General features: G+C 41.8%; 1 protein-coding gene across 4 annotated transcripts in view; it reads right to left on the minus strand.

Moving 5' to 3' along the window:
* LOC126248024 (ecdysone 20-monooxygenase) overlaps positions 1–20134 on the minus strand; it is a 200917-nt gene that overhangs the window by 22359 nt on the left and 158424 nt on the right. For all 4 annotated transcript variants that reach the window (XM_049948620.1, XM_049948619.1, XM_049948617.1 and 1 more), the window contains 2 exons: positions 9586–9776; positions 8533–8672 (listed from right to left, as the gene is read on the minus strand). In XM_049948620.1, the coding sequence (XP_049804577.1) occupies positions 8533–8672; positions 9586–9776 (331 nt within the window). The remainder of the gene's footprint in view (positions 1–8532; positions 8673–9585; positions 9777–20134) is intronic.

The raw sequence follows: 20134 nt of genomic DNA on the forward strand, positions 1-20134 counted from the left end.
GTCTTACTGAGACGGTAGGCGTCCGCCAGTTTGGTGCACCTACTATTCAAAGCCAGACCCTCGTGGGTTTTCGGGGTTAGCCATTCTCCGGTGTATTTCAAAGAGTTAGTCTTCCGTATTAATATGTTAACTTATGGGATCATGTCGGGTGCACTTCGTGGTGTTTACTTTTTACCTGCAGCCTAGGTACTATAGCAGACAATTTTAAATTTTTAAATCATGGAATATGTATTCCAGGTTTAACAAGGTGAGAATATCGTTCAGCTACGTTGTGTTAGTACGTTAGTACACTATAACTGCTGGTCTTATTATAAAATGTTAGTATATTATAACTAAATTACAGTACGATGTAATCTATAAACTATGTCAGTATAATTAAATGATCAACATTACGTTATGTATGTTTATGACTTTGCAATAACTGTGTGACCTTTACTATATAGTGCTGTCAGATAAATTCACTATATTTATGGAACCATGGCAGCCACATGCAAGGGGCACGAACAACTGAGCAGATGTTCCCACAGCTAGCAGACAATTTCAGCTTCGACCGGGTGACCTGCAGGCTGCAGGTGGTAAAAAGTAAACACCACGAAGTGCACCCGACATGATCCCATAAGTTAACATATTAATACGGAAGACTAACTCTTTCAAATACACCGGAGAATGCCAAGTAACGTGAAGCGTTTAGCACCAAATGAGCCTTCGCACGAAACGACCTCTTAATTGACCCAATTATATATTGAGTTACCATTACAATGAGTACAGGGACGTCTTTATTGGACCGCAGAAAAATAGGAATGAGTCTGCTGATCAAATGACTCACGCCCTTGGTATACGATATCGACATTCGTTTCAAGATACGCGGTCCAATAAAGACGTCCCTGTACTCATTGTAATGGTAACTCAATATATAATTGGGTCAATTAAGAGGTCGTTTCGTGCGAAGGCTCATTTGGTGCAAAGCGCTTCACGTTACTTGTGCCTTCTTCAATATTATACTACACCGTCAGATGCGTCCTTGACTGTCCTCTCGCAAGGAAACGCTTGTACTGTGCTAGTGTAGCGGAATATACAGAGGGCATTGGTGTCGGTATCGTAACGTCAACGACGTTCACAAGAGACTTACAGAACACACGTTGGAAGCTGCGTACTCAGCAAAAAAACCCTGACTGCTGATTGGCTCTCACATCTCCAGATTCATTCGTGGTTGACGGTGTGCGCCCTCTGGTAGTACACGCCTAGTGGAAGTCCGACCACAAGTAACAGGTTAGGCATCGGGTGTGTGGTGTGTAACACCCTAACATAGATGGCAGCTCCATGGAGAAGCTGTGATTGACTGCAAGAAGGATCCTGGCTTCCTGTGTATGCTGCGTGACAAATACTGAGCAGAGATTCCACTGGAGACCAACCGCCGGCCAGAGTGGCCGAGCGGTTCTAGGCGCTACAGCCTGGAACCGCGCGACCGGTACGGTCGCAGGTTCGAGTCCTGCCTCGGGCATGGATGTGTGTGATGTCCTTAGGTTAGTTACGTTTAAGTAGTTCTAAGTTCTAGGGGACTGATGACCACAGCAGTTGAGTCCCATAGTGCTCAGAGCCATTTTTGGAGACGAACCCAAACCCAGATCAAAGAAACTGCAACGGGATCATCAAAATAGATAGTGCCTTGGCGGTGGGATACAAATCTTATTTTCCAATGCAGTGGAGGTAGGGTAGTCGTGAGATACCATTACCCACACCGGCGAAAATCCACGGTTCAGTTCAGAGTTGGGACAACAGTTAAGACACTGAACTGGCGTTCTGGATGTTCACAGTTCAGTTCCCAACTGCAGTTTCTTACTGCAGTGTGATCATCAGAACAGACTGTGCTTTGCCGGTGGGATACGCCCGGCTACAGAGTAATGTTTCGCACTCTAACTTTGTTATTAGTGTCTGCAAGACTGTTATAGTCTCACGACACATACGGACTGGAAACTGCCATTTACCAAATGTGAAGTCTCCGCAATGGAGATGATTATTTCGTTGTTCTTCCGTGACTGTTTGCACGAAGGAATCCTAGTAACATCTAATATGTTAAGAAGTGGAATGCGTTCATCGAGAAAAGGGAAGCTTTTGGTCTTTGAATTATATGCCAATGACCTCGATTACATTTTAAGCTCTTGCACAGAATCGTACAAAGTTAGCCGTTTGTGGGTCAGTAATGTTAACTTCGGCGATCTTTTTGGTGCAGTTTGGATGGAGTAGGTTGTACTGGGTTTCCTTCCCGAATCTTCTTTAAGTGCGCAAATCCCATCGAAAACAAAGTTGTTAGTGATAAAGCTCCAGCTGAATTTGCAGATGACTGGAGGAATCAGCAGTTCGCTAGTAGAATAAATCAACCAGAAATTACCATCAAGTAATTGAAAGGAGTCATGAAAAGTATACACCATGGTCGCCTGGCGAGGTATGTTGTAGCGAATTGGTAACGAAGCGGAGTGCTGCAAGGAGAGAGATGTGGAGGAATAAGCCAAATGTACGCACCCCCGTCTGATCGCCTCACAGCTTAATACAGTAGCAGCACACCTTTTGACGCCTATTTTCCACATTTCGGCGATTATAAAAAATGGGTCAAATGGCTCTGAGCACTATGGGACTCAACTGCTGTGGTCATCAGTCCCCTAGAACTTAGAACTACTTAAACGTAACTAACCTAAGGACATCACACACATCCATGCCCGAGGCAGGACTCGAACCTGCGACCGTACCGGTCGCGCGGTTCCAGGCTGTAGCGCCTAGAACCGCTCGGCCACTCTGGCCGGCGGTTGGTCTCCAGTGGAATATCTGCTCAGTATTTGTCACGCAGCATACACAGGAAGCCAGGATCCTTCTTGCAGTCAATCACAGCTTCTCCATGGAGCTGCCATCTATGTTAGGGTGTTACACACCACACACCCGATGCCTAACCTGTTACTTGTGGTCGGACTTCCACTAGGCGTGTACTACCAGAGGGCGCACACCGTCAACCACGAATGAATCTGGAGATGTGAGAGCCAATCAGCAGTCAGGGTTTTTTTGCTGAGTACGCAGCTTCCAACGTGTGTTCTGTAAGTCTCTTGTGAACGTCGTTGACGTTACGATACCGACACCAATGCCCTCTGTATATTCCGCTGCACTAGCACAGTACAAGCGTTTCCTTGCGAGAGGGCGTATCTTGAAACGAATGTCGGTATCGTATACCAAGGGCGTGAGTCATTTGATCAGCAGACTCATTCCTATTTTTCTGCGGTCCAATAAAGAGGTCCCTGTACTCATTGTAATGGTAACTCAATATATAATTGGGTCAATTAAGAGGTCGTTTCGTGCGAAGGCTCATTTGGTGCAAAGCGCTTCACGTTACTTGTGCCTTCTTCAATATTATACTACACCGTCAGATGCGTCCTTGACTGTCGCCTTTTCTGTTGTACAGAGCGGACAAGTCTATGACTCCAATTTCTTGGCTGACAAGGGGAGCCCACGAAGTTGGAATCACAGATTTGCTTCAAACTATGTACACCTTTAGTACGTCATTGAAACAACCTTATGTGCAAGTAGTAAGGTGCACTACTCTGGCAATTCCGAGAAAATCGCAAGAGAAGTTTTATGCGTCTATTACGTAACTGATGTATCTGTGCGTAGGTGCTGGATGTTTGAGTTCATGATGGCCAAAGAATCAGCGGACGAGCTTCGTAAGACGAACGTGTATCAAGCGACAGTTCCACTTCCGCTCATTCTTAATTTTTAATCTGTATTTTTTTCATCACTGGTCATATTACATATTTTACATGACATTTAATAGGTAATGTAATTAAAAAACCACGTGTATTTGCATGAAGTTTTAGTGAATTTCATGTTATTTGACTACCTACTGTTTTTAATTAAATTTATTATTACAACGAACACATTTGTAACTACAGACAAGTAAATGAAGAAACGCATCGAGTTTTTCTGAAAATGTATGCCTGTCGTGATTTGCGAAATCCCTTATACATGCACTCTAGTATAGTACCCGGAACTACTTTGAACCTCGACGCTTCGAGCTGCAGACACAGAGGCAGGCCCCATTTGGCAGTTAACCCGCGTAGCAGTGAGACGTTGCTTATGTTCCAAGAACAAATAGTGTAAGTGCAATTTTTTTTAATATCACAGAATTTACACTTGTACTACAAAAACGAGGGTTTGAGCGGGAGTCGAATCGTCGCCTCAAACACTTTAGTCTTACGAAACTCGAACGCTAGACACTTGCCCACCAGGAACTCTAACGTCCGGTACCTACGCACTGATGTATCAGTTACATAATAGACGTGTAAAACTTCTCTTGCGATTTTCTCGGAATTGCCAGAGTAGTGCAGCTTCTACTTGCACATTATGTTGTTTTAATAGCCTCCTAAAGGTGTACAAAGTTTGAAGTAAATCCGCGATCCCAACGTCGTCGCCTCCCCTTGTGAGACCTGGACGCCGAACGCTCAGTTATCTACTAGCGGTTTCACCATCATCCATGTTTTTGTATCTTTAAGAGAGTTTCAAAGTGAGGAAGCATCACCAAGAGTCATTAACTGAGAAGGCATTTGGCTACCTTAAAAGAGTACCTTATGACAGCCAATAAGTGGCGAGGAATTTGGCTACAGTACGCGAACATTTGTCGAAACTCGCAGTTTCTACCATATCTGTTTCTGTCATGGTACCACAATCTATTCTTTACGAAAGTTATTTAAATCGCTAGCTTTTACGCATTCTTAGGATGAGTTATATTTATCGTTCAGCACTCATCGTCCAACATCACGTGCTGTCCAATGGACGCTGGGGCAGCGACCCATTCACACAATAAAAGGAGGCAATAATATTCTTCCTGGCCATAGTATTTTTCGCTGCCATTGCTGCTACTGAGCTGTGGAAATTGCTACATCAAGAACTGACTAAAACGTGACTGTGCTCCCCAACGAGGAAACATGATTTTCTTTACATACTTTCAAGTTTCCCCTATTTTTGTGTTACAAAGTTGTGTTTTTATTTCAGCTTATCTTAACTTTTAATCTGTATTTTTTCATCACTGGTCGTATATATTTTACATGACATTTAATAGGTAATGAGAAAGAAAACTGGCGTTCTACGGATCGTAGAGTGCAATGTCAGATCCCTTAATCGGGCAGGTAGGTTAGAAAATTTAAAAAGGGAAATGGATAGGTTAAAGTTAGATATTAGTGAAGTTCGGTACCAAGAGGAACAAGACATCTGGCTAGGTGAATACAGGGTTATAAATACAAAATCAAATAGGGGTAATGCAGGAGTAGGTTTAATAATGAATAGGAAAATAGGAATGCGGGTAAGCTACTACAGACAGCATAGTAAGCGCATTGTTGTGGCCAAGATAGATATGAAGCCCACGCCTACCACGGTAGTACAAGTTTATATGCCAACTACCTCCGTTAGATGATGAAGAGATCGATGAAATGTATGATGAGACAAAATAAATTATTCAGATAGTGAAGGGAGACGAAAATTTAATGGTCATGGGTGACAGGAACTCGATAATACGAAAAGGAAGAGAAGGAAACGTAATAGGTGAATATGGAATGGGAATAAGGAATGAAAGAGGAAGCCGCCTGGTAGAATTTTGCACAGAGCATAACTTAATCATAGCCAACACTTGGTTCAAGAATCATGAAAGAAGGTTGTATACATGGAAGAAGCCTGGAGATACTGGAAGGTATCAGATATATTATATAATGGTAAGACAGAGATTCAGGAACCAGGTTTTAAATTGTAAGACATTTCCAGGGGCAGATGTGGACTCTGACCACAATCTATTGGTTATGAACTGTAGATTAAAACTGAAGAAACTGCAAAAAGGTGGGAATTTGAGGAGATGGGACATGGATAAACTGAAAGAAAAAAATGGTTCAAATGGCTCTGAGCACTATGGAACTTAACATCTGTGGTCATCAGTCCCCTAGAACTTAGAACTACTTAAACCTAACTAACCTAAGGACATCACATACATCCATGCCCGAGGCAGGATTCGAACCTGCGACCGTAGCGGTCACGCGGTTCCAGACTGAAGCGCCTAGAACCGCACGACCACACCGGCCGGCAAACTGAAAGAACCAGAGGTTGTAGAGAGTTTCAGGAAGAGCATTAGGGAACGATTGACAAGAATGGGGAAAAGAAATACAGTAGAAGAAGAATGGGTAGCTTTCAGAGATGAAATAGTGAAGGCAGCAGAGGATCAAATAGGTAAAAAGACGAGGGCTAGTAGAAATCCTTGGGTAACAGAAGAGATATTGAATTTAATTGATGAAAGGAGAAAATAGAAAAACGTAGTAAATGAAGCAGGCAAAAAGAAATACAAACGTCTCAAAAATGAGATCGACAGGAAGTGCAAAATGGCTAAGCAGGGACTGCTAGAGGACAAATGTAAGGATGTAGAGGCGCATATCATTAGGGATAAGATAGATACTGCCTACAGGAAAATTAAAGAGACCTTTGAAGAAAAGAGAACCACTTGTATGAATATCAAGAGCTCAGATGGAAACCCAGTTGTAAGCAAAGAAGGGAAAGCAGAAAGGTGGATGGAGTATATAGAGGGTCTATACAAGGGCGATGTTCTTGAGGACAATATCATGGAAATGGAAGAGAATGTAGAAGATGAAATGGGAGATATGATACTGCGTGAAGAGTTTGACAGAACACCGAAAGACCTAAGTCGAAACAAGGCTCCGGCAGTAGACATCATTCCATTAGAACTACTGACAGCCTTGGGAGAGCCAGACCTAACAAAACTCTACCATCTAATGAGCAAGATGTATGAGACAGGCCAAGTACCCTCAGACTCCAAGAAGAATATAATAATTAAAATCCCAAAGAAAGCAGGTGTTGACAGATGTGAAAATTACCGAACTATCAGTTCAATAAGCCACGGCTGCAAAATACTAACACGAATTCTTTACAGACGAATGGAAAAACTTGTAGAAGACGACCTCGGGGAAGATCAGTTTGGATTCCGTAGAAATGTTGGAACACGTGAGGCAATACTGACCCTACGACGTATCTTAGAAAATACAGTAGATTAAGGAAAGGCAAACCTACGTTTCTAGCATTTGTAGACTTAGAGAAAGCTTGTGACAATGCTGACTGGAATACTTTCTTTCGAATTCTGAAGGTGGCAGGGGTAAAATACAGGGAGCGAAAGGCTATTTACAATTTGTACAGAAACCGGATGGCAGTTATAAGAGTCGAGGGACATGAAACGGAAGCAGTGGTTCGGAAGGGAGTGAGACAAGGTTGTAGCCTCTCCCCGATGTTATTCAATCTGTATGTTGAGCAAGCAGTAAAGGAAACAAAAGAAAAATTCGGAATAGGAGATAAAATCCATGGGGAAGAAATAAAAACTTTGAGGTTCGCCGATGACATTGTAATTCTGTCAGAGACAGCAAAGGAACTGGAAGAGCAGCTAAACGGAATGGGCAGTGTCTTGAAGGGAGGATATAAGATGAACATCAACAAAAGCAAAACGAGGATAATGGAATGTAGTCAAATTAAATCGGGTGATGCTGCGGGAATTAGATTAGGCAATGAGACGCTTAAAGTAGTAGTAAATGAATTTTGCTATTTTGGGAGCAAAATTACTGATGATGGTCAAAGTAGAGAGGATATCAAATGTAGACTGACAATGGCAAGGAAAGTGTTTCTGAAGAAGAGAAATTTGTTAACATAGAGTATAGATTTAAGTGTCAGGAAGTCGTTTCTGAAACTATTTGTATGGAGTGTAGCGATGTATGGAAGTGAAACGTGGACGATTAATAGTTTAGACAAGGAGAGAATAGAGGCTTTCGAAATGTGGTGCTACAGAAGAATGCTGAAGATTAGATGGGTAGATCTCATAATTAATGAGGTATTGAATAGAATTGGAGAGAAGAGAAATTTGTGGCACAACTTGACTAGAAGAAGGGATCGGTTGGTAGGACATATTCTGAGGCATCAAGGGAGCACCAATTTAGTGGAGGGTAAAAATCGTAGAGGGAGACCAAGAGATGAATACACTAAAGGAGGATGTAGGTTGTAGGAGGTACTGGGAGATGAAGAAGTTTGCACAAGATAGAGTAGCATGGAGAGCTGCATCAAAGCAGTCTCTGCACTGAAGACCACAACAACATCTTAACTTTGGGTCTAGTGTATGGAAAAGCTACGTATAACAGTGAACAGTATATTTCTTTCTCTGCCACGGCAGAAACTGGGGTACTAATGTTATTTGAGTCGATAATTTTTCTTTGAAGTACTATCTGCCAGGAATAACCTCCGCACGTTCCATGGCTGGAATCCAATGATGATACTAAGAGTGGTTTCAATGTACTTACTGTCAATGTGACACCCTAAATGTGACCCACGCATTTTGTATCTCAGAAAGCTATTTAACAAGATTACAAGCTCATTAAAGTCAGTGCTACTCGGAAACATGTATGAGGATTTTTTGTGACAGCTGGGCACCTGTTAATAAGCAAAAAAGCAATTTGTGTTTACCTTCCAGAATGGCAGACCAAAGAACGTATCCCTCGAGGCACGGAAATGTCCATTGACTGCATCTGCAAGTTGCTTTGCTACTCCGTCCACCGTGGCCTCCAAGAAACCCATGCGTTTTCCCAGCACCAGCGTACACGCACCTGTGAACATCAGACTCATTTCACTGCCCTGTATTTGAGTTCACACAATTCTGTTTTAGTAACTAACAGAAGAGCAACTTCCCATTAAAAGAAGAAAACTTGTACCGTATGATATTAAATTCCCGTACGTTCGAGATCATACGTGAATAATAAGCTCTTACTGGATCAAATGGCTCTGAGCACTATGCGACTTAACTTCTGAGGTCATCAGTCGCCTAGAACTTAGAACTAATTAAACCTAACTAACCTAAGGATATCACACACATCCATGCCCGAGGCAGGATTCGAACCTGCGATGGTAGCGGTCGCTCGGCTCCACACTATAGCGCCTAGAACCGCACGGCCACTCCGGCCGGCTAAGCTCTTATTAAGACACGCCTTACCAATAGCGAATGGCACCCTTTTTCCCTAGATTACATAGACAGGTTACACTTTAACGTGCCGAGTTTTTGCTAGTGGACAAAACATAACTTTAAGCTTATGTTTTCGAAGTACTGTGGCTATTTTAAAGGAAATATATCCAATAAATGGCAGGTAAGCACTCGTCTTGAAAGCCTCATCCACTTCCTTGTTACGCCTTTTATATGTACGTAGCGCTCTCTGTATCTGCCGAGATGAATATCCATTTTCCAGGAACACAGTATGGATGTGTTCTGAGATGCTGATAACCTCCAAGCGGAATTGGAACACCTGCAAACTGTGCTTCTATGGAACATGGAAGCTATTACTGTGCATGAGATTAGAAGAAATGCAATTACAGTGGTACGGACATACGATGAGAATGGAAGAAGACTGTCGGTCGTAAATATTTGTAATGTGCGTCACGATACACGGACGAAACAGAGCACGAGCACAGACACATAAATCTCGCAGTGCATAAGAGAGCGACTGTATAGTGCGAAAGCGTACTCACTCTCGAGGCCCATACGCATGGCGAGCTCGTCGAAGGCGGCGACGGTGCCGTGGGGGTCCCGGCGGTCCCTCAGCAGCGCGAGGAACTCGTCCGTGACGGCGTCCAGCTCCGGCAAGAAGCGTCCGATCACTCTCCCACTCGTGATGCCCGGCGTCAACACGCGCCGCAAGTGCTGCCACTTTTCACCCTGCCTGCGAGACGAGACCAGAAATAAGACGATGAGGCACAGAAAGAACGTTATCGAAGATGTACACCGACGTTTATGAAAACTGCAGCACTCAGAAAAAGTCGTCCGAATGGATCTAAAATTGGCCAGTGCGTATAAGAGTGTACTGACAAGTTACTGTAGGAAATAGGATTAGATGCTGCTGCAGCGCCGGCCGAAGTGGCCGTGCGGTTAAAGGCGCTGCAGTCTGGAACCGCAAGGCCACTACGGTCGCAGGTTCGAATCCTGCCTCGGGCATGGATGTTTGTGATGTCCTTAGGTTAGTTAGGTTTAACTAGTTCTAAGTTCTAGGGGACTAATGACCTCAGCAGTTGAGTCCCATAGTGCTCAGAGCCATTTTGCTGCTGCAGCAGCAGTCTTTCTTGCGTAACCGGAAACATAGAGACTACGCCTACATGTGCATCTACACTGACGGAAAAAAAATCGCAACTCGAAGAAGGAGTTGTGCCACATAAACGAAAATTGATAGGCGTGTTTCTACATCTCCAGTCGCACAAGAGTTGTGCTAGTAGCGCCACTATGAGCACGCTAATCACTACTGTTTTAAACATACGCTGTAACGGTCGTGAGAGCTAGTTACCTTTGAGATGGACGTGGTGAGTTGATGTTAGTCAGGAATGCCTTTAAGGCGACAAAGACGCCATTATCAACATGTCATTGAGTTTGAACGAGGTCGTGTAATAGTGCTACGAGAAGCTGGATGTTCCTTCTACGATACTGCAAAAAGACTTGGCAGAAATGTAGCTAGTGTACATGTTTGCTGGCAGCAGTGTACGTGAGAATGTGCGGTTGCAGCAAGACTGGGCTTCGGACGGCCACATGGCGCTACCGAGAGGGAGGACCATCGTGTTCGGCGTACGCCTCTGGCGCGTAGTACCCCGTCTCCAGCAGCAATCTGAGCAGCAGTTGGCACCACAGTGGCACAGCGAACTGCTACAAATCGGTTACTTCAAGGACAGCTCCGAGCCAGACGTCCCGTAGCGTGCATTCCACTGACCCTAAATCACCGCCATTTGCGACTTCAGTAGCGCCAAAAGAAAGATCATTGGAAGGCAAGGTGGAAGTTTTTTGTGATTTCTGATGAAAGCAGGTTCTGCCTCGTTGCCAGTGATGGCCGTATGTTGGTTAGAAGGAGGCTAATTGAGGGCCAGCACCGGCCTTTGTGGCCGAGCGGTTCTAGGCGCTTTAGTCTGGAACCGCGCGACCGCTACGGTCGCAAGTTCGAATCCTGCCTCGGGCATGGATGTGTGTGATGTCCTTGGGTTAGTTAGGTTTAAGTAGTTCTAAGTTCTAGGGGACTGATGACCTCAGATGTTAAGTCCCATAGAGCTCAGAGCCATTTTTTTGAGGGCCTGCAACCAACCAATCTGCGTGCTAGACACACTGGACATACAGTAGAGTATGCGACTTCGTATGACAGCAGGAGCACACTTGTGGTCATCCCACGAACCCTGACTGCAAATCTGTACGTCAATCTGGTGATTCGATCTGTTGTGCTGACAGACACGAACAGAAAACCAAGGTGTGTTTTCCAACAGGACAACGCTTTCTCAAATACCGCTATTGTAGTCCAACATGCTCTACTGAGTGTCGACATGTTGCCTTGGCCTCTCGACCACCACATCTGTCTCCAATCGACCACATATGGGATATCATCGGACGACAATTCCAGCGTCATCCACAAACAACAGTAACCGTCCCTACATTGACCGACCAAATGCAACAGGCATGGAACTCCATGCCACAAACTGACATCCGGCACCTGTACAACACAATGCATGCAAGCCTCCACGTTTGCATTAAACAGTCTGGCAATTACACCGGGTATTAATGTAGCGGCATTTCACATTTGCAATGGCTTATCTCGAGCTTACATTAACCTGTGATCTTGCAATGTTAATCATGTATATATGTTACCTAGACAGATGTACTCCCAAAATTTAATTACTCTACATTAATTTGTTCCCCCATGAACCATGGACCTTGCCGTTGGTGGGGAGGCTTGCGTGCCTCAGCGATACAGATGACCGTAGCGTAGGTGCAACCACAATGGAGGGGTATCTGTTGAGAGGCCAGACAAACATGTGGTTCCTGAAGAGGGGAGCAGCCTTTTCAATAGTTGCAGGGGCAACAGTCTGGATGATTGACTGATCTGGCCTTGTAACATTAACCAAAACGGCCTTGCTGTGCTGGTACTGCGAACGGCTGAAAGCAAGGGGAAACTACAGCCGTAATTTTTCCCGAGGACATGCAGCTTTACTGTATGATTAAATGATGATGGCGTCCTCTTGGGTAAAATATTCCGGAGGTAAAATAGTCCCCCATTCGGATCTCCGGGCGGGGACTACTCAAGAGGACGTCGTTATCAGGAGAAAGAAAACTGGCATTCTACGGTTCGGAGCGTGGAATGTCAGATCCCTTAATCGGGCAGGTAGGTTAGAAAATTTAAAAAGGGAAATGGATAGGTTAAAGTTAGATATAGTGGGAATTAGTGAAGTTCGGTGGCAGGAGGAACAAGACTTTTGGTCAGGTGATTACAGGGTTATAAATACAAAATCAAATAGGGGTAAAGCAGGAGTAGGTTTAATAATGAATAAAAAAATAGGAGTGCGGGTTAGCTACTACAAACAGCATAGTGAACGCATTATTGTGGCCAAGATAGACACAAAGCCCATGCCTACTACAGTAGTACAAGTTTATATGCCAACTAGCTCTGCAGATGATGAAGAAATTGATGAAATGTATGACGAGATAAAAGAAATTATTCAGGTAGTGAAGGGAGACGAAAATTTAATAGTCATGGGTGACTGGAATTCGTCAGTAGGAAAAGGGAGAGAAGGAAACATAGTAGGTGAATATGGATTGGGGGGAAGAAATGAAAGAGGAAGCCGCCTTGTAGAATTTTGCACAGAGCATAACTTAATCATAGCTAACACTTGGTTCAAGAATCATAAAAGAAGGTTGTATACCTGGAAGAATCCTGGAGATACTAATAGGTATCAGATAGATTATATAATGGTAAGACAGAGATTTAGGAACCAGGTTTTAAATTGTAAGACATTTCCAGGGGCAGATGTGGATTCTGACCACAATCTATTGGTTATGAACTGCAGATTGAAACTACAGAAACTGCAAAAAGGTGGGAATTCAAGGAGATGGGACCTGGATAAACTGAAAGAACCAGAGGTTGTAGAGAGTTTCAGGGAGAGCATAAGGGAACAATTGACAGGAATGGGGGAAAGAAATACAGTAGAAGAAGAATGGGTAGCTCTGAGGGATGAAGTAGTGAAGGCAGCAGAGGATCAAGTAGGTAAAAAGACGAGGGCTAATAGAAATCCTTGGGTAACAGAAGAAAATTGAATTTAATTGATGAAAGGAGAAAATATAAAAATGCAGTAAATGAAGCAGGCAAAAGGGAATACAAACGTCTCAACAATGAGATCGACAGAAAGTGCAAAATGGCTAAGCAGGGATGGCTAGAGGACAAATGTAAGGATGTAGAGGCGTATCTCACTAGGGGTAAGATAGATACTGCCTACAGGAAAATTAAAGAGACTTTTGGAGAGAAGAGAACCACTTGTATGAATATCAAGATCTCAGATGGCAACCCAGTTCTAAGCAAAGAAGGGAAGGCAGAAAGGTGGAAGGAGTATATAGAGGGTTTATACAAGGGCGATGTACTTGAGGACAATATTATGGAAATGGAAGAGGATGTAGATGAAGATGAAATGGGAGATAAGATACTGCGTGAAGAGTTTGACAGAGCACTGAAAGACCTGAGTCGAAACAAGGCCCCGGGAGTAGACAACATTCCATTAGAACTACTGATGGCCTTGGGAGAGCCAGTCATGACAAAACTCTACCATCTGGGGAGCAAGATGTATGAGACAGGCGAAATACCCACAGACTTCAAGAAGAATATAATAATTCCAATACCAAAGAAAGCAGGTGTTGACAGATGTGAAAATTACCGAACTACCAGTTTAATAAGTCACAGCTGCAAAATACTAACGCGAATTCTTTACAGACGAATGGAAAAACTGGTAGAAGCGGACCTCGGGGAAGATCAGTTTGGATTCCGTAGAAATGTTGGAACACGTGAGGCAATACTAACCTTACGACTTATCTTAGAAGAAAGATTAAGAAAAGGCAAACCTACGTTTCTAGCATTTGTAGACTTAGAGAAAGCTTTTGACAACGTTAACTGGAATACTCTCTTTCAAATTCTGAAGGTGGCAGGGGTAAAATACAGGGAGCGAAAGGCTATTTACAATTTGTACAGAAACCAGATGGCAGTTATAAGAGTCGAGGGGCATGAAAGGGAAGCAGTGGTTGGGAAAGGAGTGAGACAGGGTTGTAGCCTCTCCCCGATGTTATTCAATCTGTATATTGAGCAAGCAGTAAAGGAAACAAAAGAAAAATTCGGAGTAGGTATTAAAATTCATGGAGAAGAAGTAAAAACTTTGAGGTTCGCCGATGACATTGTAATTCTGTCAGAGACAGCAAAGGACTTGGAAGAGCAGTTGAACGGAATGGACAGTGTCTTGAAGGGAGGATATAAGATGAACATCAACAAAAGCAAAACGAGGATAATGGAATGTAGTCAAATTAAATCGGGGGATGCTGAGGGGATTAGATTAGGAAATGAGACACTTAAAGTAGTAAAGGAGTTTTGCTATTTAGGGAGTAAAATAACTGATGATGGTCGAAGTAGAGAGGATATAAAATGTAGACTGGCAATGGCAAGGAAATCGTTTCTGAAGAAGAGAAATTTGTTAACATCGAGTATAGATTTAAGTGTCAGGAAGTCGTTTCTGAAAGTATTTGTATGGAGTGTAGCCATGTATGGAAGTGAAACATGGACGATAACCAGTTTGGACAAGAAGAGAATAGAAGCTTTCGAAATGTGGTGCTACAGAAGAATGCTGAAGATAAGGTGGGTGGATCACGTAACTAATGAGGAGGTATTGAATAGGATTGGGGAGAAGAGAAGTTTGTGGCACAACTTGACTAGAAGAAGGGATCGGTTGGTAGGACATGTTTTGAGGCATCAAGGGATCACAAATTTAGCATTGGAGGGCAGCGTGGAGGGTAAAAATCGTAGAGGGAGACCAAGAGATCAATACACTAAGCAGATTCAGAAGGATGTAGGTTGCAGTAGGTACTGGGAGATGAAGAAGCTTGCACAGGATAGAGTAGCATGGAGAGCTGCATCAAACCAGTCTCAGGACTGAAGACCACAACAACAACATACATTAATTATTTTTTGGTGTTGCGATTATTTTCCCCTCAGTGTGTATTCCGCAAGCAACACGGCGGCGTGTGACGAAGGGTACTTGTGGTAGAATGTGTACAAAATACCTTCACTCATATCTGCACGGACACAACCGTAGGGCAATGGCAGTTGTGAGGACTCCGTTGTGAAAGACACTTTTTTTTGGTCCACGTTTGCAGATTCGGACAGAGAAAGTGACTTCTGGAGAACGCTTGTATTCGAATCCGTAGTGATGGTCTGTAATAGCTTTCGTTTGTGACTGGTGTTAACTGGCTTCGCAGGTCCCGCGTCTAATGGACCTCTGATCATCATGGATCATTTATTGTTATGGTGGGATGCTCTTCATGACGTCATAATATCACATTAATTTAAGGAAAAGTGTTCTGCGCACATCATCTACCTGTGGCTAGCGTAAATTATAATATCTTTTAACTTTTATGTTATGTGGTTATGCGACAGAGATGGGCAGAAAGCCTGTCATTCGTCAAAAAGCACCACTCTGGCGGTCACTTATTCAGCGTACGGCTGCGATTCACCAGCTATAGCTCGATGATAATCTTGCTGTAGTTACCAAGTTCTTGATGCTATTATTTTGTCCTGTTGGAGAATTCAATTAGAACGATCACATTGATAATGTTGTGTGGAAAGTAAACCAAAGACAGCTTTTTATTGGCACAACACTTAGAAGGTGCAACAGGTCTACTCTGCCAGAGTACTGCTGTGCATTAGGAAATCCTGACCAGATCGGATTGATCGAAGACATGGAAAAAGTTCAAAGAAGGGCAGCTAGTTCTGTATTATCACGAAATAGGGTGGACATAAGCGAGTTGGGTTGGCACTCATTAAACCAAAGGCGTCTTTCGTTGTAGCGAGATCTTTTCACGAAATTTCAATCTCCTATGTTCTCCCGAATGCGAAAATAATTTTTTGACGCTCACCTAGAAGGGAAAAATGATAATTGTAATGAAGAAACAGAAATCAGAGCTCGCACGGAAAGAAGTAAGTATTCATTTTTCCCGCGCTCTGTTAGAGAGTGGAAAGATAGATAAATAGTGGGAAAGTGGTTCAATGAACCCTCTGCCTGGCACTTAACTTTGAATTACATAGTATTCACGTAGATGTAGAGATACTTTTCGTTTATTCTCTGCTTTATGCCAGACACACTGTTTTCATTTTTCTTATTGTTTGGTTCAAATGGCTCTGAGCACTATGGGACTTAACTTCTGAGGTCATCAGTCCCCTAGAACTTAGAACTACTTAAACCTAACTAACCTAAGTACATCACACACATCCATGCCCGAGGCAGGATTCGAACCTGCGACCGTAGCGGTCGCGCGGTTCCAGACTGTAGCGCCTAGAACCGCTCGGCCATTCCGGCCGTATCTTATTGTTTGACTACATATGTTTCCATATGTATGTTTCATCGTATGTGGATCTCGTTTTTATTTCTGAAGCTGGGCAATATGAAACTTGAGGTTTACAGGTTGTCTCGTAATTTAGGAAAAATTCGTTTGTCTAATAAAAACTTGTGATACCAAGTAACAATTAAGTGACAAAATGTATGAAAACAGTGTGCATGATATCATCCCCAGAAACATGCCAAGGATGCACAATATGCCAAAAATAGTGACATACTGTAACAGCAGGCTACCCTGTAAAATGCATATTTTAAGTTATGCAGCCTGACGCTGAACCACAGTATACCACACATACGAGTCGAAACGTGAGTGGGTATACAGTGAGAAAAAGGGAAACACTATTTTTTGCAGAAGGAGGGCTTAAAAGAAAAGAAAAACAAATTTAACTCTATGCGAGGATAATTTTGGTAAACATTTTTGGAATACAGTGATCAATTAATTGTTATATTTAGATTAAAGTTCAGTCTTGATCACGTTATGTCTGTTTTAATGAGTAACCGGTTTCGGTTTTTTCTATAAAACCATCATCAGACCTGTGAATAAATTTTAAGAAATACTAGATACCAATCTTTAAATGAATGAAAATGTCTAATGATGTCAAAAAAAATTTTTTTTAACAAAATAAAATAAAATTAGTTATACCCATTGGCTCCCTTGGGTTGGTAGGTGGAGCTCTCCTTGCTGCTGTGCTGTCAACTGATGGTTATGAGTGCTGAGCACGAGCTTAAATATGCAGAGGCTCCGCCTACTTCCTGTCACACTACTTCATAACTGCCAATCAGCGTTCATAATATGACGCCATCGTCAAAGTATAAAAGTAGGAAATACACTAATAACATAAAATTGATTCATTTAAATATCTGATTAACAGATAGTAGTTGTGTCTACAACTTATTTATATTTTGGATAAAAACAGTGAATTACGATGTGTGATAGCTGTGCCCTCTATGGACAACCTTAATACTATTACAGTGCCAGTTACATCAAAGATGTAAAATCCTTGGCGTTGTGGTATATATCGATTATATCAAGTCGCCTACATCACAATTGCATCTTTGTTGGATGCTGCAGAATCGTCTTGTTTTAACTGTAGTTTTTATGGCAATGTTCTTTATAGCATTAAGTTAGCAGCCAATAGTACTTTCCACATTATGTATATCTGAATAACTGATGAGACTGCTGATGCAGCATATTTTACATACATTGCTTTTGCCATGGGTATAACTAATCTTATATTTTTAAAAAACAAAAGAGTAGATGCTTTTATTATAAAATTTCGTCAAAAAGGTCGTAATAATATTTTTCGAGAAAATTTAATTGTTCATTGAGCAGCATTGATGATTTGGTTTTCAAATGAGCATATATCTCGATTTCTTCTAGGATATTCATAAGTAAGCCTTTATTTGCATAATGAAGGACTTGTAAATTCTGTTGTACTGTCCCCTCAGCATGATTATTGAATGTTATATGATGACCAAAAACAGACTTTGTTCGTGAGGTACCTGACGTATGTTCTTTGTACCTTACTGCAAAATTTCGACCTGTTTGGCCGATATATATTTTCTCACAGTCTCTACATTGGATCTTGTACACTCCTGATCTGGTAGATTTTCCATTATCTTTATTTACGGTATGTCTTAATTTTTGTTGTAAAATATTGTCAGTTGTAAATGCTATTGTTATTCCAGAATTTTTGAATAAGTTAGTGATTCTATCTGATATGTTTCCCATATATGTCATCTTCATATATTTTGGATTACTTATTAGTGGAGTACTTTGTGATTGTTGTACTTTATTGAAAATGATATCTACCTGTCGTGTGTCGAAAGAGTTGGTTTTTGCAATTTGTTTTAAGATGGTCATTTCCTTTTTGATCTCATTAGCTTCTAGCGGTAATTTTAGTATTCGGTGTATCATAGACTTAAAAATGCTTTTTTATACTTGTCAGGATGACATGATGTAGCATTAATAATAACATCAGTGGTTGTAGGTTTCCTGTATATGGTGAATAAATGTTTCCCGTTTTTATTAGTTATAGTGAGATCTAGGTAGTTAATAGATTTTCGATTTTCATGCTCAGCTGTAAATTGTAACTTCGGATGCATAGAGTTTAATTTTATAGCAAGTTTCTCAATTTCGTCTTTTGAACCATTATAAAGTAATAATGTATCGTCTACATATCGCTTGTAATATATGATTTTATTTGCGATATCAGGGTTATTTTTCAGGAATTGCGTCTCAATGTGGTTTACGAAAATGTCTGCTACTGTCCCAGCCAAAGAATTTCCCATTGCTAAGCCATCTTTCTGACAATAGATTTTAGTATTAAACGAGAAATAATTGTAATCTAAAGTGCATTCAAGTAGTTCTATAAGTTCGATTATTTCGTCTTTAGTCATATTTTTGTATTGTATTAAGTTATCCCTAATTATATTAATCGTCTCAGTAATTGGTATATTTGTATATAAATTTTTAATATCAGAATTCTTATGTGCATAAATATACAAAATTTCTCGCTTTCGTTGGTGAAGCAAAGTTTTCTCTTCTCCTAGACACGACAGTCAATAATGGTGTCAAGAATCGTTGCTGTATCCCTTCAGGCTGGCTCAGAGAACCAAAGTAAATGGCATATCGTTACGAAAGGAACGGAAGTTGAAACAGGATCATTTTTGACAAATGCAAAGGATATCACTAGCGCGTCTCAAGCTGGGTGTCATATTTATAATCTTTTGAGGGGAAGCATGGTCGTAATCTCTCAGTCGTAACTCAACACAGCTGAGGTTAGTGCCATTCGGCAGCCATCACCGAGGAGAAAGTGCTGTCGGGAGGTGTGCACGCCGCCTGCGGCCTAGTTGAAAGCAGCTTGCACAAGCTATCACGCCTGCACTTCCTTATTACCGAGGCTGCGCTATAGAACTACCTAACATTTTTATACCAATTAGTAAATACAGATCTTGAACTGTAAGCAGATCAAGGGAATTAAATTACAATGATTCGTCTTAGCCGCGAAATAGCGGCGGCATATTTTGTGCAATACACTCTCAATCGAGATAATTGATCGTTTTTCCATAATTATTTTTGCTGCCATTGTTATTTTTATGTGAGAAACGTTTGCCGGAACTTTACCATGGCTGTCCAGTTTGAAAGGAAACACTTACTTCCAACCGTGGCTGATTATATCGAGAATGATGACGACGTCACGACACAACCAAAATATATGTGCTGGTATGACGACCGTAGTATGAAAATATGATTTGGCTACGTCTGCGGCGTAAAGAATCATTCAAAAAGGAATCTATTTGGCAAATGGTTCCGCGTAGCTCTCATCATATTCATTTTTCATTTCCAAGATGTCATTTCGATTCACCATTCTAGTCTTCAAACGCATTTGAAACTGTAGAAATTATACAAATAGGGTAAAATTACTGTTAAGGGAAAAGATGCGCATGAAGCGAAAAAGTACCTAATGAACTCTTCAATCAGTTTTACGTGACACGGAAAGCTATTCACAATTTTCAACTAGCGTGCGTATAATAATTTTCTTGAGTTTATCCTGGTTCTAATTGTTCTACGACATCTCACGCTCGCGGTTTTTAAACGCTTCTAGCAGAAGTGGCAAGTTTGTTTCGC

Source organism: Schistocerca nitens, chromosome 3 (assembly GCF_023898315.1).
Source record: "Schistocerca nitens isolate TAMUIC-IGC-003100 chromosome 3, iqSchNite1.1, whole genome shotgun sequence".
NCBI classification, from domain to species: Eukaryota; Metazoa; Arthropoda; class Insecta; order Orthoptera; family Acrididae; genus Schistocerca; species Schistocerca nitens.